Source organism: Bombina bombina, unplaced genomic scaffold, assembly GCF_027579735.1.
Source record: "Bombina bombina isolate aBomBom1 unplaced genomic scaffold, aBomBom1.pri scaffold_2221, whole genome shotgun sequence".
Taxonomy (NCBI): Eukaryota; Metazoa; Chordata; class Amphibia; order Anura; family Bombinatoridae; genus Bombina; species Bombina bombina.
Window position 1 is genome coordinate 5,001 of NW_026510757.1, and position 26,717 is coordinate 31,717.

At 41.2% G+C, this 26,717-nt stretch overlaps 1 protein-coding gene across 1 annotated transcript; it reads left to right on the forward strand.

The window, feature by feature from the left end:
* Window positions 1–2,376: 2,376 nt before the first annotated feature.
* On the forward strand, window positions 2,377–26,447 carry LOC128643441 (poly(A) polymerase gamma; the record flags this gene model as incomplete). The annotated part of the gene is given in 7 exon segments (XM_053696300.1): window positions 2,377–2,535; window positions 5,114–5,180; window positions 6,661–6,742; window positions 6,817–6,926; window positions 8,956–9,009; window positions 25,619–25,730; window positions 25,849–26,447. Coding segments are annotated over 7 exon segments (796 nt in total), but the record flags the coding sequence as incomplete, so codon positions are not given.
* Between the last annotated feature and the right edge of the window lie 270 nt (window positions 26,448–26,717).

The following is a 26,717-nucleotide window of genomic DNA, read 5'->3' on the forward strand; positions in this document are numbered from 1 at the left end:
CTAATTTGGTCTCCTGCTTTCGTTGGGTTGTTCACAGGGTTTCATCCCTCCACTGATTTCTTATGATGCTGGCTGGATGTTCTTCTCAGGAGAGAGTTGCCGTTGATATTTTCGACATTCTCTGTGGGTTGATCTCCCACGATGGCTCAGCCTTGCAGCTGGAGCTCAGAGGTGGCTGTGTGTTTTTACAAGAGAGACCTTTTTTCTGATGGGATATGTAGTTTGTTTCTAACCTTGTCTACGGGCTCCAACATTCTTCAGTTCAATATGGGTTTCTTCCTATGTTGTCTACTTTTTTAGAGGTTGTCTGCTTAACTATGGTAAGCTGAGGAGCTGGTGGCTTCCTTTAAGCACCATAAGTCGTATGGTGTTGTCAGGGAGCTGAGGGTAGACCTTGGTTCTTTCCTGTGATCGCCTTTTCATAGGTGTGGAGTTGATCTCTTGTTATTCTAGCCAAAAGTCTAGGACGTTCCATGCTGTCCTAACAGGGCTAAAGCCCAGCACAGTTAAGGACGGCATGGAACGTCCTAATTTTGAGAAAAGTTTAAATGAAGTATTATTGATAGGCCTAGATATTGCCTATTAAATTAGGACTTGACAAGTTATGGGAGCTTGAGATCAATTTAACATTAAAGTTATGGTAAACTATGTCCCTTTATAAAACCAGATCCGCAGTGTTAGTAATATTTTTAATGGTTTTTAAAGGGACAGTCAAGTTCAAAAAAACTTTCATGATTTAAATAGGTCTATGATTAAGGCTAAGTTTCCCAGCCGAAACGCGTAAGACCGACTGGTAGCCAATGGTCACAGCGTAACTATTACTCTTTTATACTAAACATTTTACTCCCCTCACCTATTTTTGTCTATCACTGTGTTGGATTTTTTGTAAATACGATTTGAGACTTCTATTAAACTCACTCCGTTTGATAAAGCCTGAGTTTGCTGGGTTTTTTTCTGTTGGATAATGATTTAAATAGGGCATGTCATTTTTAAAAAACTTCCCAATTTAAGTTTATCACCAATTTTGCTTTGTTCTCTTGGTATTCTTAGTTGAAAGCTAAACCTAGGAGGTTCATTTGCTAATTTCTTAGACCTTGAAGACTGCCTCTAATCTGAATGCATTTTGACCACTAGAAGGCATTAGTTCATGTTTCATATAGATAACATTGAGCTCATGCACGTGAAGTCTGTCAAAAAACTGAAAAAAGGGGGCAGTCAGCAGAAGCTTAGATACAAGGTAATCAGAGGTAAACAGTGTATTATAACTGTTGGTTATGCAAAACTGGGGAATGGGTAATAAAGGGATTATCTTTCTTTTTAAACAAAAATTCTGGTGTTGACTGTCCCTTTAATTCGTCAGTTGTAACGAAGATGCACTATAAGTTACTTATTAATATAGATATGAAATGCAAATAACCGAAGCTCCACCGCCCACTTCAAAAGTCAATTTTTCTGAGATAAGTTTGAATTGTCGACCAATCAGCGCTCTTGCCATATGGCACTTTTGTTGTAGCTAGAGCGCTGATTGGAGAACATTTCAAACGGTTATCTCTCAGAAAAAATTACACTTTAAGTGGGCGGTGGGAGCATGGGGTATTTGAATTTTATATCTGTTAAAAAGTAAGGTATAGTCCCTCTTTGTTGCAACTGATGAATGAAACTTCATCTAAAATATCACTAACGTTCTGGATCAGATTTTAAAAAGGGGAGTGTTTACCATTACTTTAAGCAGCAAGGTAAGGATATTTGTATATAAATGTGAAATTTTGTGTTATCTGGCACTGTTCTTAACACTTTCCTGCCGGGAACTTTGTCATCTGAACAAAGTTCTGATGTAAACAAATAAAAATTGAAATCACGTGATCGTTAATGCGATCGTGTGATTTCAATAATGGAATCGGGAAAGGGAGGGGCTATGACACTAGGCACACCCTCCAGCTATAGCTTCAGGACAGCCAAATGGCTAGGACATTCCATGCTATTCTATAGGCGCTGAAGCCCAGTGCAGTTAGGATGGCATGGAACATCCCAACGGAGAGAAGGTGTTAATAGTGCAGCCCCATTTTTATCTTTTGGACCATATTGTACATCTTCTGAGAAGTGTTGCCTAACTTTTTACAACAGTGACCCTTTCGTGGTAGCATACTAATGGAGAAAGCTAAATTACGTTTAAAAAGCTAGGATTGCATGTTACTCAAAATAATTGTTCCATAGCAGAATGCAAGCATATTCTTGCAATCATTTCACTTGCTTATATAGGTAAGCATTGTCCTGCGTTGTGTCTTTAGAAAAATATATGATTTAGTGTCCTTTTTCTAGTTTGCCTGATTATTTAATTCAGGTTAAATGTGATGTAATGTTTCTCCTTTTTCACAGAAGTGCTATGCTGCAGGTTCAGCCTCCAAAGCACTATGGCATTACCTCTCCCATTAGTTGTGTTGGTCCCAAAGAAATTGATTATATCTTCTCTCAAAAATTGATGGAGGCAATGAAACCTTTTGGGGTATTTGAAGACGAAGAAGAACTAAGTCACAGGTTAGTGTGCTTCCAGTTTATTAACTTTTTTTAATTTAAATATTAAATTTAGCATACATTATTTTTACTTGCCTTTGCTGTAAAATTAGTGCTTATTTCACACTCCAGAGGCTGGAAATCAAATTCTGTGCTCAAAGTATGATTCTGGTTGCCTGAACCAGCTTACATATACTGTACTATATTATAAATCTACTAATGGTTTCATATAGTGGTTTATAACATTAACAGGCTTAACCCCTTGGTGACAAGACCATTTTTCAATTTTCTTACCGTTAAGGACCAGGGCTATTTTTGCATTTCTGCTGTTTGTGTTTAGCTGTAATTTTTCTCTTACTCATTTACTGTATCCACACACATTATATACCGTTTTTCTCGTTATTAAATGGACTTTCTAAAGATACCGTTATTTTCGTCATATCTTATAATTTACTATAATTTTTTTTTTTATAAAATATGATGAAAAATTTACAAAAAATACACTTTCTACACACTCACACATTGGCTTACCCATGTGTTCAGTTAAAAACCAGTAGTGCATTGCTGCTCCTTCAACAAATGATATAAGGATGAAACAAATTTGTAAAGCTATAACTAATCGATATAATTGATAATAATAGATTATGAAAATAGTTGTCAACAAATCTCATAATCGATTAGTTGGTCTGTGCACAGCACCAGCTGCTTCACTCCACTGAGCTCCTGCACATGGTATTATGTTTTATTATGCCCTTAGCCTAAAGGACGTCTACTGACGTATACTTTTCACTTTTTCAGGACAGTATACCTTTATAACTACTCTTATGTGCTACCCAGAAATACTGGTAATATGAGTCATTGTTTGGATTGTTTATATTAAATCAGGTGATTTGGGACTATGCCTTGCATAATATAGTGCCAAGCTTGTTATTTACACCTAACCTAGATTGATGGGAATTATTTGAATTGATGTGCACTATTATCTCTTTGCACAATTATTAGCGGATTGCTTGGTATCGCTGATTATATGTTCTATATAGATGAATGTGTAAGGCTTTGTCCTGTTATTGATATAGTCATTAGAGCTTTTGATTTTTATTTTTTTTATATTTTTAATTAATTGTAATATGTACTAAATTCAACCTCTAAGTATGTCTTAGTTTAAGCATGGATTAGATATTTTTTTTCCCCCCAACCTTATAGCTGGTTATTTACCATTGCATATAGAATTTTAAGATATTTTTATGTTAGAATAAAGTCCAGGCTTACTTTATTGAGAAGCCCCTTGCCAAGGAGGAAAACATTTTGCATTGGTGGGGCCAACAAAGATAAATATCCCACCTTGGTGAAATTGGCAAAACCCTACTTATGCATCTCAAGCACCTCAACACCATCTGCCAGCCTCAGCCAGCAGCATGTGGTCATGTTGATATTTGTGCATTTCAATGCAAAGTTTCTCAAAGTGTGAAAAACAGAATGTTATAAACAGTGATAATCTACCTCTTACTAGTTCTACCTCTTTTAAAACAGTTCATGATTTTGTTTTGCTTAATTATAAAAATGTTCTGCTTTTTAAAAATTGGACAACAGTTGTGTTAATGTTAAGTTTTAGTTTGGACTTTATATTTGTAACACTCAGTATGTGAATTTTATTTTAAATATAGGAACAAATGTTTTTAATCAGATTAGTCGATTAATCGAAAAATTAATCGGCCGATTAATCGATTATGAAAATAATCGTTGCTGCCCTACAAATTTGATAATAGAAATAAACTGGAAAGTTGTTTAAATTTGTTCTACCTAAATAATGAAAGAAAAATTGAGTTTCATGTCCCTTTAAATGTTCTGGATATTTTTTTGTGTGAAATGTTTATAACACTTCGAATTCTGTTAATTGTAAAAGTGGAATTGCTACTACTTGCGCAAAAATATTCTGAGCCGATACTGTAAACTTATGCCTATAGCACGCTTTCCTGACATAATTGGAATTCAGTGAACTTCGTATATCTCCTATTTGAAAGCAAAACTGACACATCTACTGTGCCAAGCTAAAAATTTGGGTAAAAAGGGAGTTTTGTTTTGCATCAAGACAAATAGCAGTCATGTCTCTAAACAGGGTTTGACACATTTTGTTAAAGTTTTGGAGCCAGACAGTGGCATTTGTATACAGCCAACGCACAAAGTTTTGGAGACAGGGATAAAGTTCTAGGAGCTGATAGCTCCCTGGGTTTGTGGAGCCCTGAAATGTTGCTACGCTGCTGCACTAATCAATCATTGTGCCTCTAATTCACCAAATGCACTGAAAGTTCAAACTTCCCAGCGACAGGTTGTTTCCTCATATGAACAACTTAAAACAAACAATAAACTGACTGTTTAGTGATTATATTTTTTTTCCCTTCCTGGACGGAGATATCCAATCAAAAAATTCTGTAGCTTTTGACATTGGAAGGCCTAAGTTTTTAATTAGTTAACTTTTTCCACTTATACCCAGCTATTTTACTAATGTTTTGGACCAATTGACAAATTACATGTGTAACTGCTACGTTTTCTGTTTATATCTTCTGTTTAAGCTATTTAACCAATTAATCTATGCTAATTTCAGGATTGTGGTCCTAGGGAAATTGAATAGTCTAGTAAAAGAGTGGATTGCTGAACTTGGTGAATGCAAGGTTAGTACAATTTGTTTAATAACTAAAAGATTTGCTTAAATGGTTGCAAGGAATTACCTTAAAGTGATGGTAAATTCTAGCAATTAAAAAATGCTATGATTTTGATTTACCATCACTAAAAATAAAGGTGAACTTCGTTCATAAGTTTAAAAAAACTGACGAATAGGTACTTTTTTTTTTTTTTTTTTTTATAATTTGCTGCGGCTTCAGTGCTAACCTAAGTGCCTCTGGCCACCCGATCACAGCTCAGGTTTTTCATGGAGGTGACGTTTCCACCTCTTAGCCAATAGCCATCCTTGCTCTTGAGCATTATGCTGTAGGCTGGCACGGCTATGGGCTAAGAGGTGGAAACACACATTTTTAGTGATGGTAAAACCTTGCGTTTTTTAAACTCTAGACCATCACTTTAAGAGCTATTATAATGATAAATTGACATGCTCTTAATGAATTGGAGCATGTAATTTTATCACTTGCGTCGCTGCAAAGCCATGGGTTAAACGCACAAAGTACCATTCTGCAAATGGAAACTGCTGCTGATCAAATCGGCAGAGGGATTTGCTGTGCAAAATGTTATTGGACGCTAGCCGTAGAATAGTTTTAAAAAAATTTTTCCAATACTTTTTTTAATGAAATACAAAAAAACTGCTTAGTGTTTTCAACAAAAATGTTGCCGGCTGGGTGGAGCAGTGTAATACAAATACTTCACAATATTTAAAAAAAAAAAAAAATGTTGTCCCTAAATGTTAAGCTATCCAGGGCACAAATAAATTGTACATTTTTAATACAAATTAATTTAATGACTTGTACAAAAAATATTGAATTTATTTTAGTTCAATGTTGGCTTACATTTTTGCTGGGTGGTCAGTAAAATTAGCTGGCTGTTGGGTAGAGCATGGCCGTCGTGCACATTTGGAATTCTAGAACATCTCTGATGTATATGACCTGTTTCTCCTTGACAGGCAGAACCACGTATTTGTGCATATGCTCAAGTCAACTGGTAATTCTCAAATATTGGTGCCTTGTGTGCTTCTTCATCAGTCTCAAAAAATTTAAATTAGGTTTATATAGAGCCCCTGAATAGTATACAATAGAATCTGCTCTTAAAATGTGGAATTTTGTCAGCTTCTTTACAGTGAAGTGTAATGTTTCAGCTTTATCTACAATGGAACCACTTTATTTTTCATTTTTGGAGGTTGTATAAAGACCTTGTTGCAAAGTAAAAAGCCATTCTGGATCTGAAAGATGGACATGTGTTGCAAAAACGACAAGCCACAAAAGCAAAGGGTTCTTTTTGTGTGTGGATAAGAAATAACCTGCTACATTTTCATGTTAAGTCTTAGTTACTTTTCTTCAAAAATTGGTGGTTGGGTTGACTGAACATTTTAATGTAATTTTTATATGCTTTTGGATAATGTGCAGCTGAGAGCGAATTGAGAAACAAAATGATGTGGTCTAAACCATTTTTTTATGTTTTTAACAGAACATTCCACCTACAGTTATAACTGCAGCTGGTGGCAAGATTTTCACCTTTGGCTCTTATCGACTTGGGGTACATACTAAAGGTTTGCTTTTTAAATGTTGTCTCTACATTTGTGTCTCTCTATATTTTGATATTAATCATCCTTTCTTTCTAAAGGTGCTGACATTGATGCACTGTGTGTTGCTCCTCGACATGTTGAACGCTCAGACTTTTTTCAGTCTTTTTCTGAGAAACTGAAGCTTCAAGATGGGATTAAAAATGTGAGGGTATGTTGGCTATCTACTGATCATCTGTTCTGCACTTAAAAAAAAATAATTCTATGGCCATGATATATAATATTTTTTTAAAGTTAATCGCAATATCTTTTATTAAACTTGTATAGTTGATTAGAAAATTATTTGAAATACTTTAGTTTTTTGTTAAAGGGACATTGTACACTAGATTTTTCTTTACATAAATGTTTTGTAGATAATCAATGTATATAGCCCATCTGGGAGTGTGTTTGTAACAATTTATAGTTTTGCTTATGAGAGAGAGAGACCCACACTTTTTGATATATTTAATTACTCATATTGCTGCTTGTACTCCCTCCCCCCCATTTTTGATAGCTTACTTTAGTGTAAACAGTTTGCAAGTGTGTTATTTTCTGTGTGTTCACCATGTAACTGCCAAGCTAGTCCAAAGCAAACAAGAAAAAAGAACAGCACACCTGTTTGTGGGGCATGGAGTAAGATTTGCCAAATCTTTTTAATCCAAAGTCATACATCCAAAGCACTCCAGCCACCAAAAGAAATCTTTGTTAAAAGACCTTTATTTTCATTAGTTGGGTCCAAAAGTTTACAGGAACAACGTTTCAAACCTACAATATGCTCTTAGTCATGACTAAGAGCCTATTGTAGGTTCGACATGTTGTTCCTGTAAACTTTTGGACCCAACTAATGAAAATAAAGGTCTTTTAACAAAGATTTCTTTTGGTGGCTGGAGTGCTTTGGATGTAAAGCTAGTCCAAAGCAACAGTATGCTTTAAGTGATAGTAAATCTTTGCGTTTGTGAAATGCTAGGATTTACCTGTGCAACAAATAAAGGGGACTTTCAGTCATGAAGTATAAAATACTCCTGTATTTATCTGCAGTGTTTGACGCGCTGAATGCCTCAGGCAGCCCACGGCAGAATGCTATTTTATCACTGAGGTGATTTTAGCCAATAGCGTGCTAACTATCCGGCGTAATGTATGTGTGTGTGTGTAAATATGTGTCTGTCTAGGATTTAAAGTGAAGGTAAAGTTTTGTTAAGTAGCAATTGTTTTTATCTACCTTATACTCAGTTAAATCCAGTCGCTAGGTTTTTTTTTCAAAATTTAATTATTTCGGTATATTTTATCTTTATTTTTCATGCCGTTACCTACAGAATCTCCGCCCATCCTCCATTTCCTGTTTTCTGACACTGATGTATAGAGCGGTCCCACCCGCTCTATACGTGTCTAGTAAGCTCGTGCACATCGAGCATGGAGTAACTGCGCATGCGCATAATCTTTTGAAAAGGATCTATGCGCATGCGTTAATCGCGGTTGCTCGTTGCTTTCATGTTGAGATGCGCTCTGTGTTCTTGCCAAAAGAAATTACTTGGTGCGCATGCGCGAAACGGGGACGCGCTAGCTTGGCCGCAAAGAACTACAAAAGGCTACGCATGCGCATACTTAACTAAACCTTGCTGACGTCAATTAACGGCCAGAGAAACAATTGGCTATTCAAACAACGTGATCGTTGTCTAGAAAAAAAAAAAAGAAATAACGGGTTGATTTACTGCAAGCCGGATCGAGGATAATAATCAAAGATATCTAAAGTTAGATTGAGGTACATAAATAATGATGAATTAAAGTGCTATTATTTTGCAATGAGATATTGATTTCTTTGATACAGTACGTTTTACTTTACCTTCACTTTAACATCACTTCAAATAAAAAGGGTAACTGCAAACAACAAAGGGAATGTTTAATTATCTTATTTATTTTTTTTGAGGGGGGGGTTAGCTACGTAATCAGATGTTGAAATGAAAAATTGTACTAGAATTTTTGTTCTGCATTACTCAAGGCCACTTCAGCTTTTCATACCACACCACTTATTCAGATCAGAGCAAACATGCAGACGCTTGTTTTCATATGTAAAGGGACTGGAGCAGTTGAACCCTAATTTAAAAAAAAAAACCCTTTGTATTAGAAATATTTCATTGCTTTTATGTTAAGCACGTTTTATATCACTTTTGCATGTGTAAACGTGCATAATTTTATTTTTTCAGGTAGTGGAGGATGCCTTTGTACCAGTTATAAAATTTGAATTCTTGAACATTGAGGTGAGTTTTTCTAAAAATAAAAAATTGCATCTTGTGTGTGTTAGTTTTAATAAATGTATTTTACATATTGGGATCAGTTTATGATGCAGTAGCTGTGTTGAATTTTTTTTTATGAAACCACTCATTTAGGAGGTAGCAGACTATTCTCAATATTAGTACTTTGAGATTAAGTGACAAAATAACAATTTGTTTTTTCTTTTTTTTTTCTTCCCAAAACCTTTTGTACGACTTTAGTGATTTATGCATTATAATTTTCTTCTTAAACGGGAAGAGTCCACAGCTGCATTTATTACTTTTGATAATTCAGAACCTGGCCACCAGGCGGAGGCAAATACACCCCAGCCAAAGGCTTAAATATCTCCCCCACTTCCCTCATCCCCCAATCATTCTTTGCCTTTCGTCTCAGGAGGTTGGCAGAGAAGTATCAGAAGATTGAAAGATAGTCTCTTATGTAGGGTAGTACTCTTTGAAATGGGACTGGAGTTTTAAGTAATCCTGTCAGCCTCTCAGTGAGAGCATGGCTGAAAGTTATAGTCCGGAGATGCAGGGAGAGTCATTCCGCAAAACCATCCCGACTCATATTAACAGCTCCTGGGCAGTCGGCATTGACGAGTTTCGCTGCCTGTCTTTATTCACTCAAGTCCATGTCAGAAGCGAAGCTACTATTTGTCACACTTGAAGGGCCGTGTTCCTGTTCCATGGCGTAGATTCCGGTAAGATTGTTTAACATTACATTCACATATTGAAATAAAATGAAACAAAGTCAGGGTCCCAGTGGGACTTCTTTATCTTATGCAATCAAGGGTTAATATATCGTTAGGGGTTTATTGAACGTGGGGGACTGCAATCATGTTTATGTGATTTTTGTCTGCTATTCTGTAGTGATACATGGGCTCATGGCTTTTCGGACATAACTGCCTACTTCATCATTTTACGCAGTCCTAGGGACTGGCACATTTTTTTTTATTTTGGCTTACATGATGCACCGCGTGACCGGCTGTGGTCAAGTTGTATTCCATTTCCGCACATTGACCGAGTGGTGACGGAGAGAGTCTGTTTGTTAATTGTCTGGTTCACAGGAGGTGGTGAGTGCCCCAGCCATTGGAGGTGTAAGGTGCCGTTAGCGTTTGTCCATAATTGCAGGATTCTGGGTTTTTTTTTTTTTGGGGGGGGGGGGGAAGGATAGCTCTGATTTGGAGTACACGTCTTGAGAAGCGTACGAAATGGCCAAGGTTATCCATGTCCATCCATTATGTTCTGATTGCCATTCTAGAGTACTCTCATCCCCGAATCAGGGAATTTAGAGTGCGTTGAGCCATCCGCCCCTGAGGATCCCATGTCCCTGGAGGCGCGTGCCCCAGAACCTTCTTTTGCTATGCAAGCAGATGTTCCTATGGCCGTTACTCCTTCTCCGGAAGGCGGCTTGTTTCCTCCAGAGGTTACAGCACGGTTCAACTTGGCCATATCTATATGGCGCTGGCACATTTTATATATCCCTAGTGAAGTATTTAAGATACTGTCCGTGTTCTGTTAACAGGGGTTTGTCGGGCGTGGTATTGCCAGGATTAGTTAGACCTTCTGGGGAAGCGATGGCCTCTGAGGCTTCAGAGGCCCCACCCTCGGGGCTGGGGTTACCCATTGACCCGGCAGGGGGGACATTTTTCCTTTAGTTAGACTGGCACGTCTTCGTGTTTTGTTAAGGCATGTTTTGGCGGGGCTGGAGTATTCCAGCCCTACTGGGCCGAGGGATCCTCTGTCTTCTGTGCCAGACAGCAAACTGGATTAGACGTGTGGCGATGAAGCAATCTCTATCGTCTGTTTTTCTTTAAGTATCTGTTCCAGTTCTGGGCTTGGGCCTCTATTCGGCTCGTCCGCTAGATGTGCTGTTTTTCTTGGGCGTCCACCCTTGGGTGCTGCCTTCATTTTATTTAATTCTGTTAGGATATATTTTATTTGCTTTAGGAAGCTCATGTCTGCTTTAATTTTCCAGTTTGGGAACATTCCTTCTCTGTAACTGATACTTACGAATTTTTGGTTTCGTGCGCACTTCCTTTGAAGCTGCGTGTTTTCTATATCAGAACTTAGTTATGATTATAGTTTGTTTTCCATCCCTCTGGGGCTTCAATTTTTTTTGGGCCTTGTACAGTTTCAGGTGTTCCTTGTACTGGTCGGGCACTAGCTGTTGTTCCTTAGGGTTCATGTCACGTGGTGCTGTTTATCCTGTTGGGTGTCGAGTCTTTATCTTTGTTGGAGTGTTCGTTTTATGTTTATCTATTACTTGAGGGGGTGTTTTCATTTTTTATATGTCAACTTGCTTCTCGTCCTTGAACGGAGTATTGGAGGGATTGTGTAGGTCCTCTGCCGTTTCTTATGTGGGGATCTGTCTATGATTCGTCGTGGGTTCTGGAGGTTTGGCCTCGGAACCAAAGTTCTCCATTCCCAAGGGGTTTGGAGGTTCGGATGACCACTGGACAGTTGGGGGACCAGTTTGGATTCAATCTTTGTATTTTCCGGGTGTCTGTTTCCTTGTGGCCAAGTCACAGGTGCCCCTTAAGGTTGCTGACACTGTTTTTTCCCCTCTTGAGTGGTCTGGTCAGCTGAGTCCGGGTATGTCAGTGTCTCCCCTTTCTCTTGTAAGATGTATCGAGTCCACAGATTCATCCATACTTGTGGGATATTCTCCTTCCTAACAGGAAGTGGCAAAGAGAGCACCTACAGCAGAGCTGTCTATATAGCTCCTCCCTTAGCTCCGCCCCGCCAGTCATTCTCTTTGCCTGCTTAACTGCTAGGAAGGGTAAAGTGAGTGTGGTGATAAAAATGTTAGTTTTTATTTTCTCAAGCAAAAGTTTATTTTAAATGGTACCGGTGTGTACTATTTACTCTCTGGCAGAAAAGGGATGAAGATTTCTGCAAGGAGGATAATAATCTTGGCACTTTGTAACTAAGATCCACTGCTGTTCTCACAAGGGCTGAAGAGTACAGGAAAACTACAGTTGGGGGAACGGTTTGCAGTCTAATTGCATTAAGGTATGTTCAGTCTATTTTTTTTTTTCTAGACACTGTTATTTCTAGAAAAGGCTGGCAATATCCCCATGAGGGAAGGGTAAGCTGTATTCAGAAATTTATAGGAATCCCAGCTTGCATAAAGGGCTCATTAGTTACTGGTGACACTGATAGGAAAAAACGTTTTGGTTTTATTGCAAATAGAATGTTTTTTGAGGGACTTTAAGGGGTCATTGTGGCTTGTTTAAAGGGTTTTTAACCCACATGGCTAGTTTAAGAAATATTCTGTTTCCCTTAAGCCCCATTACATCAAGTGAGGTGGGAGGGGCCTATTTTCGCGCCTCAGTTGCGCAGTTTCTTTTCCTCAGACATCCAGCTGCTTCTCCAGAGGTTCCTACTGTGTTTGAGGGCTGTAAAGAAGTTTTTTTCCCCACAAATAGTTCCTAAAGGGCAGGTAGGCGCCACAGCAGAGCTGTGGCAGGGTGCTGACCTTTTTTTACCGGTTTTGACGTTTTGTCAATCCGGTTTTTACATTAAGGGGTTAATTGTTTATTTGCATAGTTGTGCAACGTTACTAAGGCTTTATGATGCTACTGTAAAAATTTTGTTGAGTTTACTGCTTTTTTACACTGTTTTGCAGAGTTTGTGCAGCTTTTTTTCTCTTAAAGGCACAGTACCGTTTTTTTCTAAGTGTTATTTGCTTTGATTAAAGTGTTTTCCAAGCTTGCTTGTTACATTACTAGCCTGTTTAACATGTCTGATACCAAGGAAAATCCGTGTTCAATGTGTTTAGAAGCCATTGTGGAACCCCCTCTTAGAATCTGTCCCACTTGCACTGATATGTCTATAAATTATAAAGAGCATATTTTAGCACTTAAAAATATTGCAATAGATGATTCTCAGACAGGTGGAAATGAGGGTTTAACATCTAGTTCTCCCCAAGTGTCACAACCAGTAACGCCTGCACAAGTGACGCCTTGTACCTCTAGTGCGTCAAATATATTTACTTTACAAGACATGGCCACAGTTATGAATACAACCCTCACAGAGGTTTTATCCAAACTGCCTAGTTTACAAGGAAAGCATGACAGCTCTGGGTTAAGAACAACTACTGAGCCTTCTGACGCTTTAGTAGCCGTATCCGATATACCCTCACAATGCTCTGATGTAGGGGTGAGGGATTTGTTATCTGAGGGAGAAATTTCTGATTCAGGAAAGACGCTTCCTCAGACAGATTCTGATATGACGGCCTTTAAATTTAAGCTTGAACACCTCCGCTTATTGCTCAGGGAGGTATTAGCGACTCTAGATGATTGTGACCCTATAGTGGTCCCAGAGAAATTGTGTAAAATGGACAAATACTTAGAGGTTCCTGTTTACACTGATGTTTTTCCAGTCCCTAAGAGGATTGTGAATATTATTACTAAGGAGTGGGATAGACCAGGTTTTCCGTTCGCTCCCCCTCCTGTTAAGAAAATGTTTCCCATATCTGACACCATGCGTGACTCGTGGCAGACAGTTCCTAAGGTGGAGGGAGCTATTTCTACTCTGGCTAAGCGTACAACTATACCTATTGAGGACAGTTGTGCTTTCAAAGATCCTATGGATAAAAAATTAGAGGGTCTCCTGAAGAAAATTTTTGTTCATCAAGGTTTTCTTCTCCAACCTATTGCGTGCATTGTTCCTGTAACTACTGCAGCTGCTTTCTGGTTCGAGGCTCTAGAAGAGGCTCTTCAGATGGAGACTCCATTAGAGGATATTATGGATAGAATTTAAGGCCCTTAGGTTGGCTAATTCTTTCATTACAGATGCCACTTTCCAACTGGCTAAATTAGCGGCAAAGAATTCATGTTTTGCCATTTTAGCACGCAGGGCGTTATGGCTTAAGTCCTGGTCTGCTGATTTGTCATCAAAATCTAAACTTTTGAACATCACTTTCAAAGGAAAGACCCTATTCGGGCCTGAACTGAAAGAGATTGTCAGACATCACTGGAGGGAAAGGCCACGCCCTCCCTCAGGATAGAACAAATAAAATGAGGACCAAACAAAATAATTTTCGTTCCTTTCGGAACTTCAAGGGTGGTCCCGCTTCAGCTTCCCCTGCTGCAAAGCAAGAGGGGAATTTTGCCCAATCCAAGTCAGTCTGGAGACCTAACCAGGCTTGGAACAAGGGTAAACAGGCTAAGAAGCCTGCTGCTGCCTCTAAGACGGCATGAAAGGGTAGCCCCCGATCCGGGACCGGATCTAGTAGGGGGCAGACTCTCTTCGCCCAGGCTTGGGCAAGAGATGTTCAAGATTCCTGGGTTTTAGAAATTGTTACCCAGGATTATCTTCTGGACTTCAAAGACTCCCCTCCAGACAAAGAGAGAGGCGTTCTTACCCTGTGTAGAAGACCTACATTCCATGGGAGTGATTCGCCCAGTTCCAAAAGCGGAACAAGGGCTAGGGTTTTACTCAAACCTGTTTTGTGGTTCCCAAAAAAGAGGGAACATTCAGACCAATCTTGGATCTCAAAATTCTAAACAAATTCCTCAGAGTACCATCATTCAAGATGGAGACTATTCTACCGTTGATCCAGGAGGGTCAATATATGACTACCGTGGACTTAAAGGATGCGTATCTACACATCCCTATTCAGAGATCATCATCAATTCCTCAGATTCGCCTTTCTGGACAGGCATTACCAGTTCGTGCCCCTTCCCTTCGGGTTGGCCACAGCTCCCAGAATTTTCACAAAGGTGCTAGGGTCCCTTTTGGCGGTTCTAAGACTGCGGGGCATAGTAGTGGCGCCCTATCTAGACATCTTGATTCAGGCATCGACTTTCCAGCTAGCCAAGTCTCACTTTTCGGAGATCTCATGGGTGGAAGGTGAACATAAGAGTTCTCTCTCCCCTCTCACAAGAGTTTCCTTCCTAGGGACTGATAAACTCGGTAGAAATGAAAATATTTCTGACGGAGGTCAAAAAATCAAAACTCTTAACCACTTGCCGAGTTCTTCATTCCATTCCTCAGCCATCAGTGGCTCAATGTATGGAGGTAATCTGACTCATGGGAGCGGCAATGGACATAGTTTCTTTTGCCCGCCTACACCTCAGACCGCTGCAACTATGCATGCTCAAACAGTGGAATGGGGATTATGCAGATTTATCTCAACTGCAACTGGACCAGGAGACCAGAGATTCTCTTCTCTGGTGGTTGTCTCAGGACCACCTGTCTCAGGGAATGTGTTTCCGCAGGCCAGAGTGGCTCATAGTAACAACAGATGCCAGCCTGCTAGGCTGGGGTGCTGTCTGGAACTCCCTGAAAGCACAGGGCTTATGCTCTCGGGAGGAATCTCTACTCCCGATTAAACATTCTAGAACTGAGCTAGCTGCGGCCAAATTCATCAGATTTCAGTCGGACAACATCACGACTGTAGCTTATATCAATCATCAAGGAGGAACATGGAGTTCTCTAGCAATGATGGAGGTAACCAAAATAATCCGATAGGCGGAGGATCACTCTTGCCATCTCTCAGCAATCCATATCCCAGGGGTAGAGAACTGGGAGGCGGATTTCCTAAGTCGTCAGACTTTTCATCCGGGGGAGTGGGAGCTCCATCCGGAGGTATTTGCCCAGCTGACTCAGCTATGGGGCACACCAGAATTGAATCTGATGGCGTCCCGTCAGAATGCCAATCTTCCTCGTTACGGGTCCAGGTCCCGGGATCCCCAGGCGGTACTGATAGATGCTCTAGCAGTGCCCTGGTCCTTCAATCTGGCCTATGTATTTCCACCGTTTCCTCTCCTCCCACATCTGGTTGCCAGAATCAAGCAGGAGATAGCTTCAGTGATTCTGATGGCGCCTGCGTGGCCACGCAGGACTTGGTATGCAGACCTAGTGGACATGTCATCTGTTCTACCGTGGACTCTGCCAATGAGGCAGGACCTTCTAATCCAAGGTCCATTCACGCATCCAAATCTAATTTCTCTGCATCCGACTGCTTGGAGATTGAACGCCTGATTCTATCAGAGTGGTTTCTCTGAGTCGATCATTGATACCCTGATTCAAGCTAGAAAGCCTGTCACCAGGAAGATCTATCATAAGATTTGGTGCAAATATTTTTATTGGTGTGAATCCAAGGGTTACTCATGGAGTAAGATTAGGATTCCTAGAATATTGTCCTTTTCTCCAAGAAGGATTGGAGAAGATATTATAAGCTAGTTCATTAAAAGGACAAATATCTGCTTTGTCTATTCTTTTGGCAGATGTCCCAGATGTTCAAGTGTTTAGTCAGGCCTTGGTCAGGATCAAGCCTGTATTTATACCTGTTGCTCCGCCATGGAGCCTAAACTTAGTTCTTAAAGTTCTTCAAGGGGTTCCGTTTGAACCTATGCATTCCATAGATATTAAGCTTCTATCTTAGAAAGTTTTGTTTTTAGTAGCTATCTCTTCGGCTCGAAGAGTTTGTTATCTGCTTTGCAGTGTGATTCACCTTACCTTGATTCCATGCAGATAAGGTGGTTTTGCGTACCAAACCTGGGTTTCTTCCTAAGGTTGTTTCTAATAGGAATATCAATCAGGAGATTGTTGTTCCTTCACTGTGTCCTAATCCTTCATCAAAGAAGGAACGTCTGTTACACAATCTTGATCTGCTTCGTGCTTTAAAGTTCTACTTACAAGCAACTAAAGATTTCCGTCAAACATCTTCATTGTTTGTTGTTTATTCTGGTAAATGGAGAGGTCAAAAGGCTACGGCTACCTCTTTCCTTTTGGCTGAAAAGCATCATCCGTTTGGCTTATGAGACTGCTGGCCAGCAGCCTCCTGAAAGAATTACTGCTCATTCTACTAGAACAGTGGCTTCCACATGGGCTTTTAAAAATGAGGCTTCTGTTGAACAGATTTGTAAAGCAGCGACTTGGTCTTCGCTTCATACTTTTTCCAAATTTTACAAATTCGATACTTTTGCTTCTTCGGAGGCTATTTTTGGTAGAGAGGTTCTACAAGCAGTGGTGCCTTCCGTTTAAGGTACCTGTCTTGTCCCTCCCTTCATCCGTGTCCTAGAGCTTTGGTATTGGTATCCCACAAGTATGGATGAATCCGTGGACTCGATAAATCTTACAAGAGAAAACATATTTTATGCTTACCTGATAAATTTATTTATCTTGTGATGTATCGAGTCCACGGCCCGCCCTGTTTATTTAAGACAGGCAATATATTTTTATTTTAAAAAAACTTCAGTCACCTCTGCACCCTATAGTTTCATCTTTTTCTTCCTAGCCTTCGGTCGAATGACTGGGGGGGTGGAGCTAAGGGAGGAGCTATATAGACAGCTCTGCTGTGGGTGCTCTTTGCCACTTCCTGTTAGGAAGGAGAAAATCCCACAAGTATGGATGAATCCGTGGACACGATACATCACAAGAGAAATAAATTTATCAGGTAAGCATAAATTATGTTTCTGTATATCGCACACTCTCTCATAAGATGGAGTGCAGGGGTTGGGTATGTCTTTTTTTTTTTTTTTTTTTTTTTTTTTTTTTTCGGCTACCGCCTCTGACTTGCTTCTCTGCGGGAATGGTGGGGTTGCAGGGATTTCCGGGAGGCTGATCCTGTGAGGATCTTTCTCCCAACTAAGAGCCTAGTGGGTAGCTTAGTTACCCATATCGCTAATGTTGAATCCAGCTATTGTGGTATGTATAGGGAGCCCTGTCCCTGGTAAACTCCGGGGTCCCTGGACTTGGAGTGTGGCATTTGATCCTCTAGGAGCTCTTGGTTTCTGGGGTTGCAAGCAGAAGGTCCAGGGTTCATATCCACCTACGGGTGCGGATTGTCATCTCTGAGGCCTGGCTAGATGTCTTCTAGGATCTTGATCTGAGTCTCTTGCGAGTGTCCAATGTTCAAGGACATCGGGGTGTGGTAGGCACTACCTAGAATGCCCTTCTCTGTATGAGGCAGCTTGGTGGTTCCTCAGGAACTATGGCCTGTCCCCCGGTTTCGGGGGTCTGGCTTATGGCCATGTCTCGTCTGAGGTTTTGGGATCCGGGTCGTTGCACTTGGTCCTGGGCGGTTCAGTTTCAAACTTTAGGGTTTAAAACGTCTGCTTGTTTTTTTCGGAGAGTTGGTTTTTAACTCATGTGAGATTTAGTTTCTGCCTGAAGGTTAGTTTGCTGCCTTTCAGGTGGATCTTCGGTTGTCGCCAGTGGCAACTTTGGCATTTAAGGTGGGTTCGAGATTGTTGTCTCATCTGAGCTGTTAATGACTGTTGGGTTATTACTCAATGGTATTGTTTCACCGTTTTCTTTGGTCTCTTCGCCTTGCCTACGGCTGGGGAAGTGGCCTCCTTGGCTTTTGTCCTTTTGGGCAGGATCTGGAAGTATACAGTTTACATGGGGACCCTGTGGGTCATTATCTTGTGGTTGGAGGATTCCTTTCTTCCCCTCTTGCGTGTGGGATGTCAGGGGGTCTTACTCTGGTACTAGGGTATCGTGGTAGCTCTGTGCCATATCTTCCCTTTTGGGATTGTTCCTTCTTAGAGTCGGAAACTGTGTATGGGTTTCGTAACCAGAGCATGTAGAACTGGCTGTAGTAGCCTGATGGTTTGCAGTTTGAAAACAGCTGCAGCTACTTGCACTTGTAATGTGTGCTTGTAAGCTTTATATTTAAATCATAGATTTGTGGTAGCTTGCCAACTGCTAGTAATTGGTCAGAGTGGTTATCCAATGAGTGGTTTCCTCTTGGACCTCCACTCTATCTTGTGGCGGATGTTGCCAGACCTTTTTTGGATTGGGTCCGTTTCTTGGCGGAGAGGTCGGCGATCTGTCTACTCTCTTGGGTCTGACCGTGTTCTTTTTTGTTGTCCCTGCTATTCTCCCTGGTGGGGGGTTTGGGTGCTCTTTCCTCTATTGGTTGCATTGCTGCTGATCTCTTCTGGGGTGTGGAGTTACCCTTGTTGACTTGGGGTCAGCTTTGCTGCACGGGAGCTGGAACTCACGAGTTCGATCAGTTGTAGCTCTGTTTCACAGAGAGCCCTCTCTTTTCCGCTGGGGCAGTTGGTTTTTCTATCCTGACGATGAGCTCCATGTTTTTTCCTACCTAAATGTGGCTAGTTTTAGGGAGTGTCTGCTAAACTAGGGTTCAGTGGGGAGCTCGTGGCTTCCTTGGTGCAAAAATAAGTTTTATGATGTTGTGTCAGGGGATCTGTGGATGGATTTTGTTGTTCCTCGATCGCTCTCATATAGGTTGGGAGTGTTTCTTGGGACATGGCCTTTATAGAGTTCTTTTCCCTGGGTGGTTGTCCTGTAACAACCTTAGTTTTGCTTTGTCTTTGGGGTTTCTTACCCCTTTATGACGGCCCTTTGGATCTCTTTTTGGGTACTCCGTTCCCCCCCTTCTGGGGTAGGTGGGGGGTTTTCCTTGGGGAAAGTTTGTGTGATTTGGGAGCCTGCGGGACTTTGCTCCTTGGGGGCGTTGTGCTCAGTGAAATCTAAGGATTTGTTTATGGGTATTGTCAGGCTGTGATGCCCTGTTTAAAAAAAACAAACAAAAAAACTTAAGTTATGCTTACATGGGGGGAGGTATTTTAAGCATTTGACTCGGGTGTCTTTTCCTCCTACTGGTGGCCAGGTTCTGAATTCCCAAAAGTAATTAATGTAGCTGTGGACTCTTCCCGTCAGAAGAAAAGAAAATTATCAGGTAAGAATAATTTAAGTTTCTCCAACATAGGTGTGTCCGGTCCACGGCGTCATCCTTACTTGTGGGATATTCTCTTCCCCAACAGGAAATGGCAAAGAGCCCAGCAAAGCTGGTCACATGATCCCTCCTAGGCTCCGCCTACCCCAGTCATTCTCTTTGCCGTTGTACAGGCAACATCTCCACGGAGATGGCTTAGAGTTTTTTAGTGTTTAACTGTAGTTTTTCATTATTCAATCAAGAGTTTGTTATTTTTAAATAGTGCTGGTACGTACTATTTACTCAGAAACAGAAAAGAGATGAAGAATTCTGTTTGTATGAGGAAAATGATTTTAGCAACCGTAACTAAAATCCATGGCTGTTCCACACAGGACTGTTGAGAGCAATTAACTTCAGTTGGGGGAACAGTTTGCAGTCCCTTGCTGCTTGAGGTATGACACATTCTAACAAGACGATGTAATGCTGGAAGCTGTCATTTTCCCTATGGGATCCGGTAAGCCATGTTTATTACGATTGTAAATAAGGGCTTCACAAGGGCTTATTTAAACTGTAGACTTTTTCTGGGCTAAATCGATTGATTATTAACACATATTTAGCCTTGAGGAATCATTTTATCTGGGTATTTTGATATAATAATATCGGCAGGCACTGTTTTAGACACCTTATTCTTTAGGGGCTTTCCCAAAGCATAGGCAGAGTCTCATTTTCGCGCCGGTGTTGCGCACTTGTTTTTGAGAGGCATGGCATGCAGTCGCATGTGAGAGGAGCTCTGATACTTATAAAAGACTTCTGAAGGCGTCATTTGGTATCGTATTCCCCTTTGGGTTTGGTTGGGTCTCAGCAAAGCAGATACCAGGGACTGTAAAGGGGTTTAAAGCTTAAAACGGCTCCGGTTCCGTTATTTTAAGGGTTAAAGCTTCCAAAATTGGTGTGCAATATTTTCAAGGCTTTAAGACGCTGTGGTGAAAATTTGGTGAATTTTGAACAATTCCTTCATGTTTTTTCGCAATTGCAGTAATAAAGTGTGTTCAGTTTAAAATTTAAAGTGACAGTAACGGTTTTATTTTAAAACGTTTTTTGTACTTTCTGATCAAGTTTATGCCTGTTTAACATGTCTGAACTACCAGATAGACTGTGTTCTGAATGTGGGGAAGCCAGAATTCCTATTCATTTAAATAAATGTGATTTATGTGATAATGACAATGATGCCCAAGATGATTCCTCAAGTGAGGGGAGTAAGCATGGTACTGCATCATTCCCTCCTTCGTCTACACGAGTCTTGCCCACTCAGGAGGCCCCTAGTACATCTAGCGCGCCAATACTCCTTACTATGCAACAATTAACGGCTGTAATGGATAATTCTGTCAAAAACATTTTAGCCAAAATGAACCCTTGTCAGCGTAAGCGTGGCTGCTCTGTTTTAGTTACTGAAGAGCATGACGACGCTGATATTAATATCTCTGAAGGGCCCCTAACCCAATCTGAGGGGGCCAGGGAGGTTTTGTCTGAGGGAGAAATTACTGATTTAGGGAACATTTCTCAGCAGGCTGAATCTGATGTGATTACATTTAAATTTAAATTGGAACATCTCCGCATTTTGCTTAAGGAGGTATTATCCACTCTGGATGATTGTGAAAATTTAGTCATCCCAGAGAAACTATGTAAAATGGACAAGTTCCTAGAGGTGCCGGGGCTCCCAGAAGCTTTTCCTATACCCAAGCGGGTGGCGGACATTGTTAATAAAGAATGGGAAAGGCCCGGTATTCCTTTCGTCCCTCCCCCCATATTTAAAAAATTGTTTCCTATGGTCGACCCCAGAAAGGACTTATGGCAGTCAGTCCCCAAGGTCGAGGGAGCGGTTTCTACTTTAAACAAACGCACCACTATTCCCATAGAGGATAGTTGTGCTTTCAAAGATCCTATGGATAAAAAATTAGAAGGTTTGCTTAAAAAGATGTTTGTTCAGCAGGGTTACCTTCTACAACCCATTTCATGCATTGTCCCTGTCACTACTGCCGCATATTTCTGGTTTGATGAACTGCTTAAGGTGCTCGATAGTGACTCTCCTCCTTATGAGGAGATTATGGACAGAATCAATGCTCTCAAATTGGCTAATTCTTTCACTCTAGACGCCTCTTTGCAATTGGCTAAGTTAGCGGCTAAGAACTCTGGGTTTGCTATTGTGGCGCGCAGAGCGCTTTGGTTGAAATCTTGGTCGGCTGATGCGTCTTCCAAGAACAAGCTACTAAACATTCCTTTCAAGGGGAAAACGTTGTTTGGTCCTGACTTGAAAGAGATTATCTCTGATATCACTGGGGGTAAGGGCCACGCCCTTCCTCAGGATCGGCCTTTCAAGGCAAAAAATAGACCTAATTTTCGTCCCTTTCGTAAAAACGGACCAGCCCAAGGTGCTACGTCCTCTAAGCAAGAGGGTAATACTTCTCAGGCCAAGCCAGCTTGGAGACCAATGCAAGGCTGGAACAAGGGAAAGCAGGCCAAGAAACCTGCCACTGCTACCAAGACAGCATGAAATATTGGCCCCCGATCCGGGACCGGATCTGGTGGGGGGCAGACTCTCTCTCTTCGCTCAGGCTTGGGCAAGAGATGTTCTGGATCCTTGGGCGCTAGAAATAGTCTCCCAGGGTTATCTTCTGGAATTCAAGGGACTTCCCCCAAGGGGGAGGTTCCACAGGTCGCAGTTGTCTTCAGACCACATAAAAAGACAGGCGTTCTTACATTGTGTAGAAGACCTGTTAAAAATGGGAGTGATTCATCCTGTTCCATTAAGAGAACAAGGGATGGGGTTCTACTCCAATCTGTTCATAGTTCCCAAAAAAGAGGGAACGTTCAGACCAATCCTAGATCTCAAGATCTTAAACAAATTTCTCAAGGTCCCATCGTTCAAGATGGAAACCATTCGAACTATCCTTCCTTCCATCCAGGAAGGTCAATTCATGACCACGGTGGATTTAAAGGATGCGTATCTACATATTCCTATCCACAAGGAACATCATCGGTTCCTAAGGTTTGCATTCCTGGACAAACATTACCAGTTCGTGGCGCTTCCTTTCGGATTAGCCACTGCTCCAAGGATTTTCACAAAGGTACTAGGGTCCCTTCTAGCGGTGCTAAGACCAAGGGGCATTGCAGTAGTACCTTACCTGGACGACATTCTGATTCAAGCGTCGTCCCTTCCTCAAGCAAAGGCTCACACGGACATTGTCCTGGCCTTTCTCAGATCTCACGGCTGGAAAGTGAACGTGGAAAAGAGTTCTCTATCCCCGTCAACAAGGGTTCCCTTCTTGGGAACAATTATAGACTCCTTAGAAATGAGGATCTTTCTAACAGAGGCCAGAAAAACAAAGCTTCTGGACTCTTGTCGGATACTTCATTCCGTTCCTCTTCCTTCCATAGCTCAGTGCATGGAAGTGATCGGGTTGATGGTGGCGGCGATGGACATAGTTCCTTTTGCGCGCATTCATCTAAGACCATTACAACTGTGCATGCTCAGTCAGTGGAATGGGGACTATACAGACTTGTCTCCGAAGATACAAGTAAATCAGAGGACCAGAGACTCACTCCGTTGGTGGCTGTCCCTGGACAATCTGTCTCAAGGGATGATGTTCCACAGACCAGAGTGGGTCATTGTCACGACCGACGCCAGTCTGATAGGCTGGGGCGCGGTCTGGGGATCCCTGAAAGCTCAGGGTCTTTGGTCTCGGGAAGAATCTCTTCTACCGATAAATATTCTGGAACTGAGAGCGATATTCAATGCTCTCCAGGCCTGGCCCCAGCTTGCGAGGGCCAGGTTCATACGGTTTCAATCAGACAACATGACGACTGTTGCGTACATCAACCATCAGGGGGGAACAAGGAGTTCCCTAGCGATGGAAGAAGTAACCAAAATTATTCTTTGGGCGGAGTCTCACTCCTGCCACCTGTCTGCTATCCACATCCCAGGAGTGGAAAATTGGGAAGCGGATTTTCTGAGTCGGCAGACATTGCATCCGGGGGAGTGGGAACTCCATCCGGAAATCTTTGCCCAAGTCACTCACCTGTGGGGCATTCCAGACATGGATCTGATGGCCTCTCGTCAGAACTTCAAAGTTCCTTGCTACGGGGCCAGATCCAGGGATCCCAAGGCGGCTCTAGTGGATGCACTAGTAGCACCTTGGACCTTCAAACTAGCTTATGTGTTCCCGCCATTTCCTCTCATCCCCAGGCTGATAGCCAGGATCAAGCAGGAGAGGGCGTCGGTGATCTTGATAGCTCCTGCGTGGCCACGCAGGACTTGGTATGCAGATCTGGTGAATATGTCATCGGCTCCACCTTGGAAGCTACCTTTGAGACGAGACCTTCTTGTTCAGGGTCCGTTCGAACATCCGAATCTGGTTTCACTCCAGCTGACTGCTTGGAGATTGAACGCTTGATTTTATCGAAGCGAGGATTCTCAGATTCTGTTATCGATACTCTTGTTCAGGCCAGAAAGCCTGTGACTAGAAAGATTTACCACAAAATTTGGAAAAAATATATCTGTTGGTGTGAATCTAAAGGATTCCCTTGGGACAAGGTTAAGATTCCTAGGATTCTATCCTTCCTTCAAGAAGGATTGGAAAAAGGATTATCTGCAAGTTCCCTGAAGGGACAGATTTCTGCCTTGTCGGTATTACTTCACAAAAAGCTGGCAGCTGTGCCAGATGTTCAAGCCTTTGTTCAGGCTCTGGTTAGAATCAAGCCTGTTTACAAACCTTTGACTCCTCCTTGGAGTCTCAATTTAGTTCTTTCAGTTCTTCAGGGGGTTCCGTTTGAACCCTTACATTCCGTTGATATTAAGTTATTATCTTGGAAAGTTTTGTTTTTAGTTGCGATTTCTTCTGCTAGAAGAGTCTCAGAATTATCTGCTCTGCAGTGTTCTCCTCCTTATCTGGTGTTCCATGCAGATAAGGTGGTTTTACGTACTAAACCTGGTTTTCTTCCAAAAGTTGTTTCTAACAAAAACATTAACCAGGAGATTATCGTACCTTCTCTGTGTCCAAAACCAGTTTCAAAGAAGGAACGTTTGTTGCACAATTTGGATGTTGTTCGCGCTCTAAAATTCTATTTAGATGCTACAAAGGATTTTAGACAAACATCTTCCTTGTTTGTTGTTTATTCAGGTAAAAGGAGAGGTCAAAAAGCAACTTCTACCTCTCTCTCTTTTTGGATTAAAAGCATCATCAGATTGGCTTACGAGACTGCCGGACGGCAGCCTCCCGAAAGAATCACAGCTCATTCCACTAGGGCTGTGGCTTCCACATGGGCCTTCAAGAACGAGGCTTCTGTTGATCAGATATGTAGGGCAGCGACTTGGTCTTCACTGCACACTTTTACCAAATTTTACAAGTTTGATACTTTTGCTTCTTCTGAGGCTATTTTTGGGAGAAAGGTTTTGCAAGCCGTGGTGCCTTCCATTTAGGTGACCTGATTTGCTCCCTCCCTTCATCCGTGTCCTAAAGCTTTGGTATTGGTTCCCACAAGTAAGGATGACGCCGTGGACCGGACACACCTATGTTGGAGAAAACAGAATTTATGTTTACCTGATAAATTTCTTTCTCCAACGGTGTGTCCGGTCCACGGCCCGCCCTGGTTTTTTTAATCAGGTCTGATATTTTATTTTCTTTAACTACAGTCACCACGGTACCATATGGTTTCTCCTATGCAAATATTCCTCCTTAACGTCGGTCGAATGACTGGGGTAGGCGGAGCCTAGGAGGGATCATGTGACCAGCTTTGCTGGGCTCTTTGCCATTTCCTGTTGGGGAAGAGAATATCCCACAAGTAAGGATGACGCCGTGGACCGGACACACCGTTGGAGAAAGAAATTTATCAGGTAAACATAAATTCTGTTTTTTCTCAAACTGTTTGCGAGAATCCTGTATATTTCCTGTTTTCCCTTAGATCGATTTGGTGTTTGCTAGATTACCGTTGCAATGTATTCCAGATAATTTGGATCTACGGGATGATTCCCGTTTGAGGAGTTTAGACATCAGATGTATAAGAAGCTTAAATGGTAAGGAAAATGTATAAAGTCCTCTGCTAGGTATTTTAATCCTAAAACTGCTGTTTGAAAAAAATAAAATATGCTGTGGTGTAACTGCATTGTGTAACCTTGTCTGCAATGTTTGTAGGTTGCAGAGTTACAGATGAAATTCTTCATTTAGTACCAAACAAAGAAACCTTCAGATTGACCCTTCGAGCAGTTAAGCTGTGGGCAAAAAGTAAGTTGGTGTGTTCTGGTTTTATGCTTTTTGTATGTTTACTACCCAATAATGACTATATAAATCTTGCTAAATTTGTTTTTAAGACTTATTTCAGTTGGGAAAATCATTTTCTTTGTTGAATCTAAAATGATAAATTATATTTTCTTTCATGTAATTGGCAAGAGTCCATGAGCTAGTGACGTATGGGATATACAATCCTACCAGGAGGGGCAAAGTTTCCCAAACCTCAAAATGCCTATAAATACACCCCTCACCACATCCACAGTTAAGTTTTACAAACTTTGCCTCCTATGGAGGTGGTGAAGTAAGTTTGTGCTTGATTTTTATGATTTCTTCTATGATAAGCACTTCTAAGCATTCTGAAGCCCAATGTTATAACTACAATATTTAAATGTTGTGTAGCTGTAATAGCGGAACAACCACAGGAAAGACTTAGCCTGCAGTGTCAGTATTAATACAGCACTTTAATAGTAATGGATGATTCCCAGCAGCGGTGTAAGAGTGAAACTGAGTGTTTGCAAAGTAATACAGCAGGTAGAGGTTAGGATAACTGCTGATATAAGTATAAATGACACTATGCAAAAATATACGGCTGATATGTTCTTAGTACTTTGATTGTTGCAAAGCATAAGATATGGTTAGAATGCAGACTGGAGATTTAAGCAGCAAATGATAGAAAACAGGTTATCCAATAGATAAGCAAAGTATTGCAAGCAAGGAATGGCAGACAAATAACAATTAGCAGTTCAATACAGATTGAGATATACTTGCAAGTA